The following is a 13,683-nucleotide window of genomic DNA, read 5'->3' on the forward strand; positions in this document are numbered from 1 at the left end:
TTGATGTTTCTCTCTCTCTCTCCCCCTTTCCCTTCCTCGCTCTGAAATAATAAAGATATATTTTTTAAAAAAATGCAAGTCCTTGGCTCCCCAGGACCAGACGACCTGCCATCTGGTAAGTGTGGGGGTCCCTTCGGAAGGGCGGGGCTAAGGTCTGGACGGGATTTAGGCGCAGGGGTCGTGGGGTAAAATCGTTGTCCAGCCGCGTGGGCGGGGTGTGGGGCTCGGGGGCGGGGTGTGGGGCTCGGGGGCGGGGTGTGGGGCTCGGGGGCGGGGTGTAGGGCTCAGGGGCGGGGCGTAGGGGCGGAGCCCGGAGCCGCGGGCCCCACCGGAGGGCGCAGGGGCAGGTTTGGGAAGGGCGCGGGGGCGGGGCGAGGGGCGAGGGGCGGGGCGAGAGGCGAGGGGCGGGGCATGGGGCCGGCCCGGGAGCCGGGGCGGGGCGAAGGGCTGAAGCTCGCGGGGCTGGGGAGGGGTCGGGACTTGAGCCGCGGGCGCGTCGGTGCAGAGTCTGCGGTGGCGGCCGGGTGGCGGGCGCACCGGCGGCCCGGCGTCCGCCCTCCCGGCGCCCGTGCGCTCCGGCCCCCGCCCCTCCTCGCGCTCCCAGCCCGGCCATGCCGCCGCCCGCGCCGCCCACCGAGCTGGTGCCGTCGGAACGCGCCGTGGTGCTGCTGTCGTGCGCGCTCTCCGCGCTCGGCTCGGGCCTGCTGGTGGCCACGCACGCCCTGTGGCCCGACCTGCGCAGCCGGGCGCGGCGCCTGCTGCTCTTTCTGTCGCTGGCCGACCTGCTGTCAGCCATCTCCTACTTCTACGGGGTGCTGCAGGACTTCTCGGGCCCCTCGTGGGACTGCGTGCTGCAGGGCGCGCTCTCCACCTTCGCCAACACCAGCTCCTTCTTCTGGACCGTGGCCATCGCCCTCTACTTGTACCTCAGCATCGTGCGCACCACGCGCGGACCCGGGTCCCACCGCCTGCTCTGGGCCTTCCACATCGTCAGGTGAGTGGCCGCCCCTGTGGCCCTCGGGCCCTTCTGGCGCCCAGGTCTCGGTCGGACCCCTGGCCGGGAGCCCGCAGGCAGTGTCTGCTCACTCACCAGGGCAGACCTGGGTGAGCAGGACGAGGTCAGGCTTGCCCGAGGGATGGACGTGTCGCGAGCATCACGGCAGAGGGCGCCCCCTTTTGCTTGCCCCCGCTCCCCATTCTCCGCCAGGTGGGCGCCTCAGCTCAGCACCTGGAGGGGAGGGAGGAGGGCCAGAGCCCGCCCTTGGAGCTCGGCCCTGGGAGCTTCGATGCACCTGGGCTCCTGCTTCACTGCGCTCTGACCATCAGGGCTGCACCTGGGCAGCAGCGCCTGGATCCCAGGCTGGGAGATGAGTTAGGTGGTCACCCCAAGTTGAAGAGCCTGCCAGCTCCCACTCCCATGCCACGACCAGAACCCCAAGCCACAGGTGTGGTGCATTCACTCCTAGGCTGCTGGTCTCCGTCTAGCCTTCTGCCAAATTCAGTTCTTTATTTTCTCTTTGGTCATGGCTAGACCTCAGGCCCATGTCTGTTGTTATCTCTGTTCTAGATGATCTTGACTTGCTAGAGTTGAGCAACTCTGAGGTTGAGGTCAGTAGCAGTGGCTGGTCTGGAAGAGGGCCACCAGCTACAGGGAGTATCTGAGAATAGGGACAATGAAAGCCTTGCCCTGCCCTTGGCATTGAAGCATCTATCTCATCAAGTACCCCTCACCTGAGGGAGAAGGCTGGCCCCTTTCAAGATTCAGACATCTGGTACTGTCCTGTGTTGAACCGAGACAGGAATCTTACAGGGCATGTTTCCTCTTCTCCCTCCCCAGATAAGAGCACCAGATCCTGCCCTAATTATAGGTCCTCTCTGTTAAATGCTTGAGTACTTTCCAAAGACTGAGGACAGTCAGCACTTCAGTGGAGACACCTGGGTGTCACAACAGTGAGGTCACAAGACTGCAAAAGTCACTTGACCTCTTCTCAGAGTTGTTGGAAGGAAGCCAGCTGGTCCCTGGGAAACTAAATGGCCTGCTTCTCAGCTGTTCGAGTCAAAGTTGCAGCAAGCCATTCAAACAGTTCCCGGATGCCGCAGAGACCCACGGACAGTGGGGCTGCCTTTCCTCCCCTCACAGCATCCCCCTGACCTCTCCGTCCATTTCAGAGACCTGGTCCTTGGCAGGCAGGTTGGGCGTGGGCGGTTTGTACACACCAGAGTTCACATGTACTTGAGAGGCGCCCAGGACTTTCTGTGCAAGAATCTCTTTTCTTTCCCCCCATCTTTTTAAAAACATTGAATCCAATGTATTTTTTAAGTGATAAACTGGGTGCGGCTCCTATGGAATAAGACAACTTTTCTAAGAAACCTAAGCTGGGAGTTCTTTCTGTTCATTTCTGGAGAGGTTTCTGTGGTGGTTAGGAAAGGCCTCCTGAGAAAGTATGTGTGTCGCCTTCTGGTCATAAAAGAGATGCAAAGTGCTCGTCTTGTGTGTTAAATGTGATCCACCTGCTCCTTAAAAGAAACTACCTGTGTCCAAGCTAGAAAGGGACTTGGACTATTCCCTTTCAGAAGTTAGCACTCACGTTTTACTAGAGTGAGAGAATTGGTAAAACCTGTCCAACAGGTTCATCTATTGACCCTGATCCTCCCAGACTGTAGAGGTAATGAGCTAATGATCAGTTTATTGTTGCTTAAGTGCCTGTTGCTATGGGAAATGTCATCTTCAGACACAGGTTGGGCTGTCATCCCTTGTTACCATTTCAGACAACTGAAAGTCAGCCCACTTCTTCAAACCTTCTGGTCTTGGAAAGTATTTTAAAATATGACAACACAAAAGGTTGCTATCTCTATTCCATAAAGAGTTTTTATGAATTGATTTTTTTAAAAAACACACACAACAACAAATATCCTGATAAGTGGACAAAGGCCACATTCAGACAAAATAGTAAAAGTTGGTAAATACATATGGGAAAAATTTTAGTGCCATTAGTACTCAAAACAATGCAAGTTGTAACACTGAGGTATCATTTTCTCGTTAAGTAAGAAAAAACGGTAAGGCAGAATACGAACGTGATAAATGCCGATGAAACTGGTATTTTCCTACATTGTCCTTGGCAATGTAAGTTGGAATAATTGGCATGGAAAGCTTTTGGTTCATACCCCTAGACCCCTATTTATAGAGACCTAGTCTAAGGAGATAATCCAAAATGCACGCGAAGTTATATGTGCAAAGGAGTTTGGGAGACACTGCTATCTGGGAGAATTTGAAATCAACCTCAATGTCCACAAAATAGGGAACAGTGAGTTACAGCCCCACTGGAAATGTTATATAGCCTGTACTGGCTGTGAACTCTGTACATCGTTTTTAAAAAAATGGTATGATACAATGTTAGGTGGAAATAGCCATCTGCAAAACTGCACGCAGCAGGCAGCAGCGAACAGCAGGAGGCTGGGGACAGTCCTGCCCATACGCAGGCTCCCAGAAAGCACCTGCTCAGAGGGCCCCATAGTGGCACCTGACAGGGCTCCCTTTGCACAAAGGCTTTTTTTCTCATTGGAGAAGAGGGCAGCTTACACTTTGTTAACCTCGGGGAAACTGTATTTCCTGTGAGCTGCATCTGGCTCCTGAGCTCTTGCAAAATGCTGTCCCGTTCCTTAGCTCACTGGTCACCAGTAAGGGAATGGACAAGGTGGCCACCCTCCAGTTACGGGTGATGAGACCTGCCCGAGGCCACATGGCGGGAGGCTCAGGCTTAGGACTCCAGGTCAGTCCTCCTTTTAGGGTTCCTTCTTGCTCTTGGCCCCAACAAGAATTTTTTTAATTGAGATATAATTTGACAATGATTTATTTTTAACTTTCCAGGAGTTCCCCATTATTAACGTTTTGTCATGTTACCTTCGTCTTCTCCAGTTATTTTTTTCCGGAACCGTTTAAGAGTAAGTCAGTCGCAGACCTGATGCCCCTGAGTGTGTGTTTCCAAAAGACAAGGACAGTCTCTTAAGGACCCACATCGGCCTCCCAGAGGCGGGAGGTTAGCAGGGATCTGACTGTGGACCGGGTTGAGACTTTGTCAGTCTTGTAACAATGTCCCCGACAGCAAGGGAAAAGCTTGTCTTGGGTGTTAGTTTGGCCCTCAGTCTCCTCCTTCAGCCGGGAAGGGTTCTTCTGCCTTTCTTGGTGTCTCCTGACTTGACTTCTTGGAAGAGCACAGGCCGTTATTTCGGGGCGACCCTCTGCCCGGGTGGCCGGCGCTGCCTTGCGGGTGCGTGGGATTCTGCACCGCTGCAGGGATGTCACGGGAGCTGTTCTCTGCTTCCTCCTGGCGACGTTGTCTTTGATGTGTGGGTTCCTGGCCCTGCTCCCCCGATCGCTTGGCAAGGTGTTATCAGTCAGTCCTCCGCTGCAGTTACCATTTCTCCTTCTGTCATGAATAAATGTCTTGTTGAGATAAGTGTCCTGTTACTCCTCAGGCTTTCCGCGTCCATGGACAGTGTTGTGCAGTGAATTTCTTGGCTGTCCTGAGAGTGTTCAGTGTTCAAGGGAAAGCCCTGTGTTAAGTCTGTTGCTACTGTTGACACAGACGCCCTGTAGTTTACATTCATGTGGATGTGTGTCTGTGGCCATACTCACCTAAGAAAGTGCTAGAAGCTCAGGACTAGAGCTGCTGTGCGTGGGGTCCATTCCCTTCCCATAAAATAAATCCAAGTGGCCTGAAACCATCCCTGTGCTCCTGCGGGAGGCGACCGGCCTTTGAAAAGCAATTGCCAGCCCCTCCTCCCCCTCCAGCTGGTGGGCTGCTCCCGAGGGAAGCTGGAAATGGTTCACGCTAGTCGGTGAACCCGCCCCACCTGCAAGCCCCCAGGCCACAGGCATCAGCCCTTGCATCCTGTGGGCCTGAGGGAAAATCAGGCTGGGGGGTGCCTCATCTCGCCACGTCCAGACCAGAGTAGAAGGGTCCTGGCCAAGCTGGCCACTGAGCAGTTTTAGGATTTCTTCTGACTCCACTGAGGTGGGAGTAGCTGTGGGCGTGACTCTTGGCAGGGACAGGCCCTGTGCCCCTGGCCCACGTGCTCACCCACCCTTGGAGTTTGCTTTTGCTTGGAGGTTCTGGAGGAAGGAGTCTGTGGCACCCCGAGTTTACCATAAAACCCCCTGTATGGGGAGTGGGAAGTTCTAATGAGAGAAAAGGGGAAACATCCTGAGAGGGAAGGTCCTCTGAGTTCTCTAACTGGAAACTAGCTCACTGCTGTGGGGCCCAGGGACAGGGCCCCAGCAGGCAGTGTCTGAATGAGGGACACAGAGGCTGCATGAATAGCACCCCATGTCGGTCAGTGTTCCCCAAAATAACAAGAGTTGAACTGGATTTTTTATTACCTCCAAGACGTTTTCAGAGGGCACTGCTGTGTAGCAGATAGTTCTCTGCACTGCGTCAGTGTGTTCACGGGAAGCCACTGCAGGCTGTGGGAGCAGAGGTGCCACCCTTCAGCCAGGGAAGGTCACACCTGCCCATCCTTACCTGGCTGGGACCCAGGTAGGCAGGAAGCAGCTCTGAGCGCTACAGGATGGATCCCAGGTGCCCACCAGAACCAGGGCTGCAGAAGATGATGTCAGAGGGGTATTTAAAACCTTTGGGGGCCCTCCCCCCCATTCTGCGGCCAGAGCTGCAGAGTGACCTCGTGGTGGCCTGGCCAGCAGCTGACTCCCTGAACCTCTCCCACGTCCCACCCCTCTGCTCCACACTTAACAATTAGGGCCCATTGTTCGGGAAAGAGACCTCGAGGCTGCGTGGCCCTTGTGATCCCTCTCGCCAGGCCTGGCTCTCTGCAGCTGCGTTTCCCTCTGGGGCCGCTCAGTCCTGCCCCCAAGAGCTTTCTAAATTGGCACATTGTTGCCTGAGAGTTTTGTTCTCGAAGCATTTTTTGAGTTATGGTAACATTCAAGGCTCCCCATAGGCCACATGGCACACAGGGCGGAAGACGAGAGGACCCCTTTGTTTCCTTCGCAGCCAACTCCCCGCCCCCAACCGGGGCCTGTAGGAAGGGTGAGGTTGGGGAGAGGGCAGACCCGAGGCCCCCCACCCTGAGTGCAAGGGGGAGGGGGAGTACTTCCATTTGCATGTGAAGTAGAAAGTGGAAGTGGCTCTCTGTCTCCGCAAGTGTCCCCACCCTGACCGTGGCAGGAGAGGTTTGGGAAGATCCCCAGCTGGGCAGAGCCGGGAACTCTGAGGGAAGCCCAGAGGACACGCTGTTCTGGGGATAGGCGCCTGCTGGAGGTCGGCTGACAAATGCCAGGGACAGAGATGACTTACTCCCCACCTGGCTGGTCTAGTTATACTTCCCTGGAGGAGCTTTGAAAACAGAAAGGACGCCAGTTCTAAGAAGAGCTGAGCTCCTTGCCAGTTCTTAGAAGAGCTAAGCTCCTCGTGACAGATCTGAATGTCTTTGGTCGGTTTAGCCTGCCCGCCCCCCCCCCCCCCAAGCTCTGCCATTCCTGGTGGGAGGGGTGTTGGGAGGGGGTGAGGGGGTGCAGGGTGTTTCCCATCCATCCCTTCCCCTCTGGGATAGGGTCCCCAGGGGCTGGGATATGACCCGTACCCAGAGCATGTCTCTCCCCCTGTAGTTTATAGAAAACCTCTGTATTAGTGTCCTGGGTCTTACCGGACAAAGTGCCCCAGACGGGGCGGCTTAAGCAACAAAACTCGGTATTTTCACAGTCCTGGAGGCTGGAAGTGATATCGAGGTGTTGGCAGGGTTTTCCTCTGAGGTCTCTCTCCTCGCCTTGTCGATGGCTGTCTGTACCCTGTGTCTTCACATGCTTGTCCCTCTGTACATCTGTGTATCATAACCTCCTCTTCTCGTAAGGACACCAGTCGCATTGAATAAGGGCCTACCCTAGTGACCTCATTTTCCCCTCATCACCTCTCTAAAAAGTCATAAAAATACTCAATTGATTACGTCCTAATTATTTTACCGCACGTGACTCTGTTCTGTGCACTTGAGGTTATTCACATTGTTGTATCTGTGCGATGGAAATCCTAACTGATGGTATGCTGCTGTGCATCTGAACTGGTGGCTTGAACTTGGCCACGGTGGGATATTTACACCTTGGAAATTGGCAAACGTTACAAATGAGGGCTTGCTGTATTGTTTCGTTGATTGTGTAGGGCAGTGGTCAGCAGACCCTTCCTGTTAAGGACAAGGTTGTATTTTCAACTTCACAAGCCATGTGATCTCTGTTGCAACCGCTCAACTCTGCTGTTGCAGCCTGAAAGCAGCCATAGATAATAAACAAATGAGTGTGGCTGTGTTGCAATAAAACTTTATTTAAAAAAACAGACCATGGGCCGGATTCGGTTAGAGGGCCGTAGTTTGCTGGACCCCTGACCTGGATTTAAGAGAGTGATGGAGAATACATGAATAAGTAAATATTAAAAGTGTTACTTGTCTCTGAACTTAAGCCGAGGTGGCAGCCACGTGGGGGCAGGCAGGAAGCCGGGTATTTCAGGGGGAGGTGATGAGAAGAGGCAGTGTCACGAGCGGAGAAGAGGAAACACTCCTCCCGTGTTAGAAATTATTATCCTTTCCCACAAAGAGGTTGCTCATGTCACTGTGGAACCAGTGAAGTCCTGGCATTTGTCTTGTCCTACATCTTCCTTATTTCACTTTCCTCTCCCTTGTTAAGAAAAATGAAACTATCAGTCAGCTTCACGCCCTGGGGCTACTTTCTTTGCTGATTGTAGCCAGAGTGGTTGCGGATACCTGAGTTGGGTGAAAACCAACAAAAACATTCTGTGAGATTCAGTTGGCCATTTGGAATTCACAGTGAGGACTTTTGTGTATTATTCCCTATAAATTGTGCTTCACATCTTTTCTATCAGTAAGTTTTAGAATAAATTTTTATGTGCATATTTACACACATACATACACGAATACCAATATATTTCTGGAGAGCCAGTTGTTAAGCGTTACCAGCGCACCGCGGCCGATTCCACTCATTATGAGTCTGGTGGAACCTGCTTTGCTGGCTTAGCAGACAGTCCCTCCCACTCCATTCCCACCGCTCCCTGACCTTGCCTCTTACCACCTTCCATTTAAATACCTCCCTGAACAGCTTCTGGCCCCAGTGGAGCTGCCATCTATGTTCAAGTTGAAACAGCAACTCCGATTGATCAGCCCTTGTTCTTAACCCTTTCAAAGCCGCCTCTCTGCCTCTTTGGTCTTCTCTTTGGCAATTCCCAGCACACACTCAGCTCCGGGAACAGCCCAGTGATCTAGAGGAAATACATCACTTTGTAGCTTTAGTAGGGCACACCTAATTCTCAGAATGTGGTCTGTCACTGTGTGGTCCCCAAGTCTCCTGTAAGGGCGTCAAGACGCTGAGCAAGGGGAAAGGATCACCGCTCCGCCTGTGAGCGCGGGCGCGTGTGCTGTCCCTCCTCTGCTTCTCCTTCCAGCGCGATTGGGGACCCTCTGCTCCGGCCTCCTTCCTGGTGACCGTCCCTCCACACGGCGTGTTTTCCTTCCCAGAATTCATTGGAGGAGCCCAGTAAACCATAAAGTGATGAGAAACCACACATATAACTTCAGGATTGCTGTTTTAGCAACTTTAAAAGCCTTTTACTTCCTTTTATTTATTTATTTTTTATGTCTTTTTTGATTTCAGAGAGAGGAAGGGAGAGAGGGAGATAGAGAGAGAGAAACATCAATGATGAGAGAGTCATTTTTCAGCTGCCTCCTGCACGCCCCCCACTGGCGGTCGACCCAGCATCCCGGGCATGTGCCCTGACTGGGAATCGAACCATAATCTCCTGGAGCATAGGTCGATGCTCAACCACTGAGCCACGCCGGCCAGGCACTCGTTTTCAATAATGTGCATGCAGTGAATATTAAGGAGTGAATTGGGGAAAGCTCTCAGTCACTTGGCTCAAAGTTCATTCATTCATTCATTCATTCATTCATTCATTCATTCATTCAGCAGGCCCGTCTTTTGCTGCTACCCGGTGACAGAGTAGTAAACCAACACGGCCCTCGCCCTCATGGGCTCTTAGCTGTGACATGTTGTCCTAAAATCCCAGGATGACATGAATTTTAAAAAGGCAACCCGCCTGGCCTGTGTGGCTCAGTTGGTCGGGCACCGTCCCTTGCACCGAGAGGTCACTGGTTCGATTCCTGGTCAGGGCACATGCCTTGGTTTCAGGCTTAATCCTTGGTAGGCAGCTGATTGATGTTTCTCTCTTTCCCTCTCTCCCTTCCTCTCTCTCTCTCTCAAAATCAATTTTAAAAAATAATAAAAAGGTAACCCTCTATTACAACAAAACAGTTTGACACTATATACAGTTGTTCGTATGGAAAATAATACAATAATTAATAAGTAATAATACAGGAATAAACTGTTTCCTGTACTCACAACTGTAAACCTACTTTTGCCCCGGCCTGTATATTAACTTACCAGATAAATAACTTTGCATAGAACAAGCAGTTAAAATGGGCAAACTCCTGGGTGTAACTTGATACCTTTATCATACACGTTAATTTTTGTGGGGTTTTGTCCCTTCTGTGCCTTTGTGACCTCTAGGAGGACATGCTCCTTCCTGCCTCCCCTGTTGGGGACACGGACACTGAGGGCACTGGTATGGGGACTACCGGGAAGGGGCTCAGGGCTGGGCCCCATCCCTGCTGCTGCGTTGCTGTGGGATAGTAATTAAACTCCAGAAAGGGAGCCTGGTGCTGCCCTGGGTTTTATGCTTTAGGGGCCCCCTTTGCTGGGGCACCCCCCTCCCCATAGAGCAAAGAGGCCTCAGGACCTGGGACGTGTGTCTGCCCAAAGCCCAATCCCCTTTCAGGTCCTGCTGCAGGTGCACAGGACCCTGGAACCCCCTGCCCAGGCAACCCCAGGCCATTAGCGTGTGTACCCCTGGACCCAGGCTGGTCAGGGGGCTGGCTGTTTGGCATTGGGGCGGGCTTGGCGGGGCTTGGGCAGAGCAGGGCTGGGCTGGGGCTTTGGGGACTCCTGCCCCTCTTTTCTCCGGGGACACTTGGAGGGCGTGGTCATCCCAGTCATTTCCCCCCTGCTGGCTGTGGTGGGAGCCGGGGCCTGACCTCGGTGCCCGTTTGCTCCTTAATTCCTCAGCTGGGGGGTCCCACTGTCCATCACCGTGGCAGCCGTCATCCTGAAGAAGATCGGCTATGACGCCTCCGACGTGTCCGTGGGCTGGTGCTGGATCGACCTGGAGGCGGAGGACCGCGTCCTGTGGATGCTGCTGACGGGGAAGCTGTGGGAGATGCTGGCCTACGTCGCGCTGCCGGTGCTCTACCTGCTCATCAGGAAGCACATCAGCAGGGCGGTAGGTGCCGCTCGCGCCCCCGGGGCCCCCAGAGCTCCCTGCTCCCTGTGCCGCGGGGGCCGCCCAGTCCTGGCGCTGGGCCCAGCCACCTTAGGGGACACAACTAGTCATGGAGGGCTTGCCCTGCGTCAGTTGCTGTGAATTGCACGCCTCCTGGGTTGTTTGGTTTGTGGACTATATGGTCCCGTCAGGAGCGGGTCCTGTGACTCTTCATCTGCCGGTGAGGAAAGAGGGGCTTACTGAGGTTAGGGGCCCCCCAAAGCCGCTCAGCTCCCGAGGAGAGCGCTAGCCTATGTGCCTGGCCACAGCCCTCTACTTCCCCCTCCTGGACAGACCACCACGGTGGCTCTACCTCGAGAGAATTTAGAGGAGAGCCGAGCAGTATCCAAGAGAGATCGGACCTGGAGGGGAGTTCATGAATCTCATCATCTGTGATGTAACAACTCACCTCATTTTGCTAGACGATTAGAATCATAGGCCAAATGGTAGACTTTCCAGGCACTCAGGAATTCATAAATCAATATGCTGGGCCAGCTGGCCAGCAGTCTAGGAGACGTCTGGCAACGTGGGCTGGCCAGAAATTCTAGGAAAGAATGGTTTTTCTCGACAGTCTGGCCAAATTGTTCCCTCTTCTTAACTATTAGTTCTGCAAATGTAAAGTATGGGCTTCCTCCCAGCCACAAGCAAACTGCTGCCCCCAAAAAAGCCCCGTATGAACTCATCCATCGATCTGCTTGGCCACTCATTCAGTACATTTTTATTGAGCATCTACTATGCACAAAAGCTCTGTGTGCGGTGGGAGTTTATCCTGAGAACCCAGATGGGGATCCTGTCCTAGAAAGAGGCAGAAGCGTAAGTAATTATGATAAAAGGTGACAAGTGGCTGGAGGCGCAAGACAGGTTCCCGTGAAACTCTGAATACAGACTTCCAGGCTCATTCTGCAGGGTCGCTGGTGCGGTGCCCTGAGTGTTTGAGGCTGGAATTGTAAGCGAGTGTGTCCCTGTCATTCAGGGCAGACTCTTGGCTCAGCAGCCACTTCTGAGTTTGTAGGGTGCTGCTGGCTGTGTCTGTGACACCGGATCTGAGTCGAGACCTCTGGTTCTCGTTTTACTGAGCTGGACTGACCCTTGTCCTCCCTGCTGGCTCAGCTGGAGAGATGCCTGCAGGGCTTACCCACTGGTCCAAAACCCTCTTTGTCTTCTTGCCTGGGCCAGGGGGTGCCCTCCTCACCTTCTCCTTGTGTCTCCTGCCCTGGGAGGGCCCGGGCTCCTAGACGAAGGCTTCCAGAGCTCCACCAGGCTCTGCCCAGGACGCCCCTCTGGAGCTGCCCTTCCTGTAACAGGCAGGGAGCCTGGGGCCACTAGGCCGATCCCGGTGTGTGAGAATGATCCCTGTGTGTGAGAAGGATCCACAACTCCACAAGCCTTTTCAAAAGAAGGGAGACTAGTGTTGGGGTGTGTGTGATAGATGTTCCCTGCCTCTGGCTAGGAAGGAGAGCTAAAAGTAAACAAGCTGAGGAGCAGACCCAGCCCTCCCCTTAGTGACTCAGTTCTGGAAGGTGCAGCTGCTGAAGGCCCCGGGGGAGGAGGCAGGTGTGCTGAGCAAGTGAGTTATGGCAGCTCAGGTGCCCAGAGATGCCAAGGTGTGTGGCGCCTCCTCTCACCGGGACCTTCAGTGTCCCTGACACAGGGCCAGGCTCAAAAACACATCTTTGTTGTGAGCAGTTTTTAAAAATTCAGTTGTGATCACCCGTCCCGCATGGCTCAGCAATTGAGCATCGACCTAGGATCCAGGAGATTACGGTTCGATTCCCAGTCAGGGCACATGCCCGGGTTGCAGGCTCGATCCCCAGCAGGGGCTGTGCAGGAGGCAGACGGTCAATGACGCTCTCATCATTGATGTTTCTGTCTCTCTCCCGCTCCCTTTCTTTCCCTGAAATCAATAAAGACATATTAAAAAAAATAAAATTCAGTTGTGATCTGGAAGTGGAGCCTCCCCTTCTCACTGAAGGGCGTTCCCAGAGGCGGGGAAGCCCCAGCTAGTGCCTGCTCATCTCTTCTTCCTGCCCCAGCTTTGGGGGGAGCCCCTCCTGTGAGCTCCTCCTATGGGGCAGGGTCTGGGGAGCTTGTATTCTGGAGGGAGGGCCATCATAAGCAATCGGCCTGCTAAACAAGGGAGAGCTATGTCTAGGAAGGAGGGTGATAAGAGCTGTGAAAACAGACAAAAACAAAGAGCTGGCTGTGGGGATGGGACTGTGTGGGAAATGCCTTTGCGATTCAGTAGGGTCGTCAGGATGGGCCTTGTTCAGAAGGTGACACTGGAGCAAAGACTGGAAGAGGGCCAGGGAATAGGGCACCTAGATAGAGGAAACAACTAGTGCAAAGGCCCTGGGGTAGGGTGTGCCCGGCATGTTTGGGAGTAATGAGACCTGTGTGACTGCAGTAGAGCAAATAAGGGGAAAGAAGTAGAAGTGAGGTCAGAGCTACCTGGGGTTGGAGACTTGGTAAGGAACTTGTGAAATGGGAGCCACCTAGAACTTTGAATGAAGACTGGCTTGATCTGACTTAGGTTTTCGAGCGACAGTGCTGCTTCTGTGCTGAGAACAAGACCATAGCAGGGAGGGGGTTGGATGGTGTGGGTCACAGAGAGAAACCAGAAGAGGCAGCAGCCATCTATAGAAGCTGTGATGGGGCTTGGGCCACACTGGTGGCAGGGGAAGGAACATCCAGATTCTGGGTCTCTTTTGAAGGTAGAGCCCACAGGACTTGCTCGTGGATGGGATGTGGGCTGTGCAGAGACGACACCCAAAATCTGGCCTGGGCACCTGGAAGGATGGCGTTTCCGTTAGCTGAGATGGGGAGGCACGCAGTAGGCTTGGGGCGGAAGCCAGGTGTTCCATTTTCCGACGTGGTGTAGACATCCACGTGGAGGTGTGGCACAGGCCGGGGGCCGAGGGGACGGGAGCTCAGGGGGAGGATCCGGGCTGGAGCTGGGCGCAGGCGGGAGGCCCCCCGCGCCTCGCTGCTTCCTTCCCCCACGAGCCTGAGTCTCTGGGAGGACGCGGCCCGGCCTGCTCACGCCTGTCCTCCGTGTCCCCTGCGCAGCACCAGGCGCTCTCGGAGTACCGGCCCATCCTGTCCGAGGCGCACCGGCTCCAGCACCACAGCTCCATGGCTGACAAGAAGCTGGTTCTCATCCCGCTCATCTTCATTTGCCTTCGGGTCTGGAGCACCGTGCGCTTCGTCCTGACCCTCTGTGGCTCCCCGGCCGTGCAGACCCCGGTGCTTGTCGTTCTGCATGTAGGTAGCTGCGCCCTCCCTGGCCCTGCTGCTC

General features: G+C 54.3%; 1 protein-coding gene across 2 annotated transcripts in view; it reads left to right on the plus strand.

Annotated features, from left to right (window-relative positions):
* Positions 1 to 481: 481 nt before the first annotated feature.
* Positions 482 to 13,683, plus strand: part of LOC308561162 (solute carrier family 2, facilitated glucose transporter member 5-like) — a 42,968-nt gene continuing 29,766 nt past the window's right edge. Inside the window, exons 1-3 of one of the 2 annotated variants that reach the window (XM_081145753.1) lie at positions 482 to 994; positions 10,136 to 10,349; positions 13,455 to 13,649. In XM_081145753.1, coding sequence (XP_081001879.1) covers positions 612 to 994; positions 10,136 to 10,349; positions 13,455 to 13,649 — 792 coding nt within the window. In that variant the 5' untranslated portion in view covers positions 482 to 611. The remainder of the gene's footprint in view (positions 995 to 10,135; positions 10,350 to 13,454; positions 13,650 to 13,683) is intronic. The other variant, XM_081145754.1, reaches the window with a different exon arrangement.

Source organism: Miniopterus schreibersii, assembly GCF_964146895.1.
Source record: "Miniopterus schreibersii genome assembly, chromosome: 8".
NCBI classification, from domain to species: domain Eukaryota; kingdom Metazoa; phylum Chordata; class Mammalia; order Chiroptera; family Miniopteridae; genus Miniopterus; species Miniopterus schreibersii.